Below are 2,333 nucleotides of genomic sequence, written 5' to 3'. Positions count from 1 at the left end.
AGGTTTGCCCGCAGTCCCTTGAATGCCCTCTCCCAAAAGTTCAAGAAAAGGTGCTGGATCCCTCTGGGCCCCACCAAAAAATAGGGAATAGACATGGGGAGGAGGGAGGAATCAGTCCTGTGTCTTTATTAAAGAGAGTTAGAAAGAGACTACACCTCAAAGGGTGAGGTACTGGCCAGAAAGGTAGGGTGGACTCAGGTCCTGGGGATTCAAGGGCAGGTTGATGGCCTGGGAGGGGCCAAGGAGACCAGGTCCTGGCAGCAGTTGAGGAGGTGCCTGAGGGTGAACTTTCAGGCACTGGGGTGATCAGCTGGTTCTGCAGGAGTCACAGGGTAGGTTGGGTTGGCCTGGAATCTCCCTGAGGCCACCCTGCCTTGTCTACTTAGATCATCCACTGGTCCTGATCCTGTTCGTTGCCTTCCATGTCCACCTGGAGAGGAGGCTGGGTGTGGGTGGGGAGGGGCCTCAGCCACCCAGCCAGCCCCAGTCCCAGACCCTGCACCTGGCTGGATCCAGGGTTTCTGTACCCCTTGGCCACCAATTAAGTCAGGGGCAGGGGCCCAGGAGCAGAGGCCCTTCCCACACCCCTGCCTACCTCATTGACCTCTCCATCATCAGGTGACTCATTGTAGTCATTCATCTCGTCCATGTCCTGCATGTCCTCATCATCCTCTGAGTCCTCTTCACTATCCTCATCATCATCTTCATCCTCCTCTTCCTCATCATCATAGTGCTGGTGAGGCAGGGGAGAGCCTGTAGACTCTACAGCCTTCTTGGACCAGTTTAAGGGCTAGCCTACTTGGAGCCTCTCTCTGGAGTCAACAAATGACCCCTACTCCCCAACCCTGCTTGAGTCTAGCAGGCTGGTGCATGTTCTGCAGGACCTTAGTTCTGGGCCCAAAGCCCACCCCCTCTAGCTCCATTTCTGGCCTCCATCCAGAGCTGAGGATCACAACTGCTCTGGAGTCAGAGGCAGGACCTTCAGAATTAGAGCAGAGCCTTAGTCCACCTGGGCCCCACTCACCTCTGAGGCCGGCTTGCCAATAGGTACCAGGTTGTTGTCTTTCTCTGCGATGCTCTGGAGCTGTGGCCAAAGGGGACACAAAAAAGCAGGGCCAGGGCCCAAGCAGGTCAGGAGCATGGGACTGAACCACTCTGCCCACAAGAAGACCCCCCCCCCCCCCCCCGCCACCACCTCCAAGTGTGAAGGAGAAGCTTCCAGTTCTCGGGAAGATTCAATCCCTTTCTCTCCTGTCATCTGCAACTTGATCCAATTACATAAGAGTTATGGACTTGATCCAATTACATAAACTCTCTGTGCCTTGGTTTTCTCATAAGATTATGGTGAGGGTGAAGTGAAAGACTATCAGCCTAGAACATGGCATCTGCTAGGTCCTCAATAAATAGTCAAAATTATTATTTCCTATGCTTTTTGGAGAAGAACCTGGGCTCCAATCTGGCCCAGAGGTCCCATGGTCCTGTGGAAAATTAGCATAGTGCGAAGATGAGAACCCAGCTCCCAGCCTGATTATTCTCAGCTCAAAGCAAAAAGCTCCTCCAGGGTAGGTTTCTAGAGAAAGGCTGGATCATGACCAGTGAGGGGGGGAATCCCTGACTGAGGCTCACCGCTGTGCTAGGTGCTCACTCACCCAGGCTTGATGCTGCTGTTCTTGCTGCTGCAGCTCTGTCTCTTCCACACAAGGCCGATCCAGATTAAACCACAGAGTTTCAGTCACACGGGGGAAGAGGGAGGGAAACAAGGTGGACATGGCTCCTAGACTGAGAGAAAAGGCCAGGTGAATCCAGCTCTCAGATGTGTTGGTTTTGATTTGGGTTACAGTTTGACTTGGCGGCGGGGGGTAGTGGAGGGGAGCAGAGAAGCAGCTAGCTCTTCCCGGTGGGAGTCAGACATGGGTTTGAGTCCTGGCTCCACCACTTTAATAGCTGTTTGACTTCGGCCAAGTCATGGGACCTCTCTGAGCCTGTTTCCTCATCTGTAAAATGGGGATAACAACAATATACCACCCTCACATGTATTCTGATCGTTAAGTAAGGTAATTTACTTTATGGATAAGTAAAACTGTAAGCTGTTCAAAGAGGGAAGGAATGGAAGCCAAATGTAGAGAGAGGAATCCAAAATGCAGACTGGCATTACAAAAGTAGAGGTAGCAGGGCTCCACGAAACTGTCTCTATCTCCTTCAAACACTAAAACCGCTTTTTTTGTCCTCTATGATTATCCATACATATCCACCCAGTGTCCGAAACTTAGGACACTAATCACCTCTCATAGACCACAGCCAAATTTGGGGGGGCGGGGGGGGGGCAGGCGTGC

The 2,333-nt window shown here is 52.3% G+C and overlaps 1 protein-coding gene across 9 annotated transcripts in view; it reads right to left on the bottom strand.

Annotated features, from left to right (window-relative positions):
- Positions 1-95: 95 nt before the first annotated feature.
- Positions 96-2,333, bottom strand: part of ANAPC15 (anaphase promoting complex subunit 15) — an 87,401-nt gene continuing 85,163 nt past the window's right edge. For 5 of the 9 annotated variants that reach the window (XM_059708660.1, XM_059708658.1, XM_059708655.1 and 2 more), the window contains 4 exons: positions 1,650-1,779; positions 1,025-1,084; positions 596-733; positions 96-442 (listed from right to left, as the gene is read on the bottom strand). In XM_059708660.1, the coding sequence (XP_059564643.1) occupies positions 383-442; positions 596-733; positions 1,025-1,084; positions 1,650-1,769 (378 nt within the window). In that variant the 5' untranslated portion in view covers positions 1,770-1,779 and the 3' untranslated portion in view covers positions 96-382. Of the gene's footprint in view, positions 443-595; positions 734-1,024; positions 1,085-1,649; positions 1,780-2,063; positions 2,294-2,333 lie in introns of those variants that run through there. The other 4 variants (XM_059708661.1, XM_059708659.1, XM_059708652.1 and 1 more) reach the window with 3 other exon arrangements.

Source organism: Myotis daubentonii, chromosome 9 (assembly GCF_963259705.1).
Source record: "Myotis daubentonii chromosome 9, mMyoDau2.1, whole genome shotgun sequence".
NCBI classification, from domain to species: domain Eukaryota; kingdom Metazoa; phylum Chordata; class Mammalia; order Chiroptera; family Vespertilionidae; genus Myotis; species Myotis daubentonii.
The sequence above is the reverse complement of the archived record's forward strand: the minus strand, read 5'-3'. Positions and strand labels throughout refer to the sequence as shown.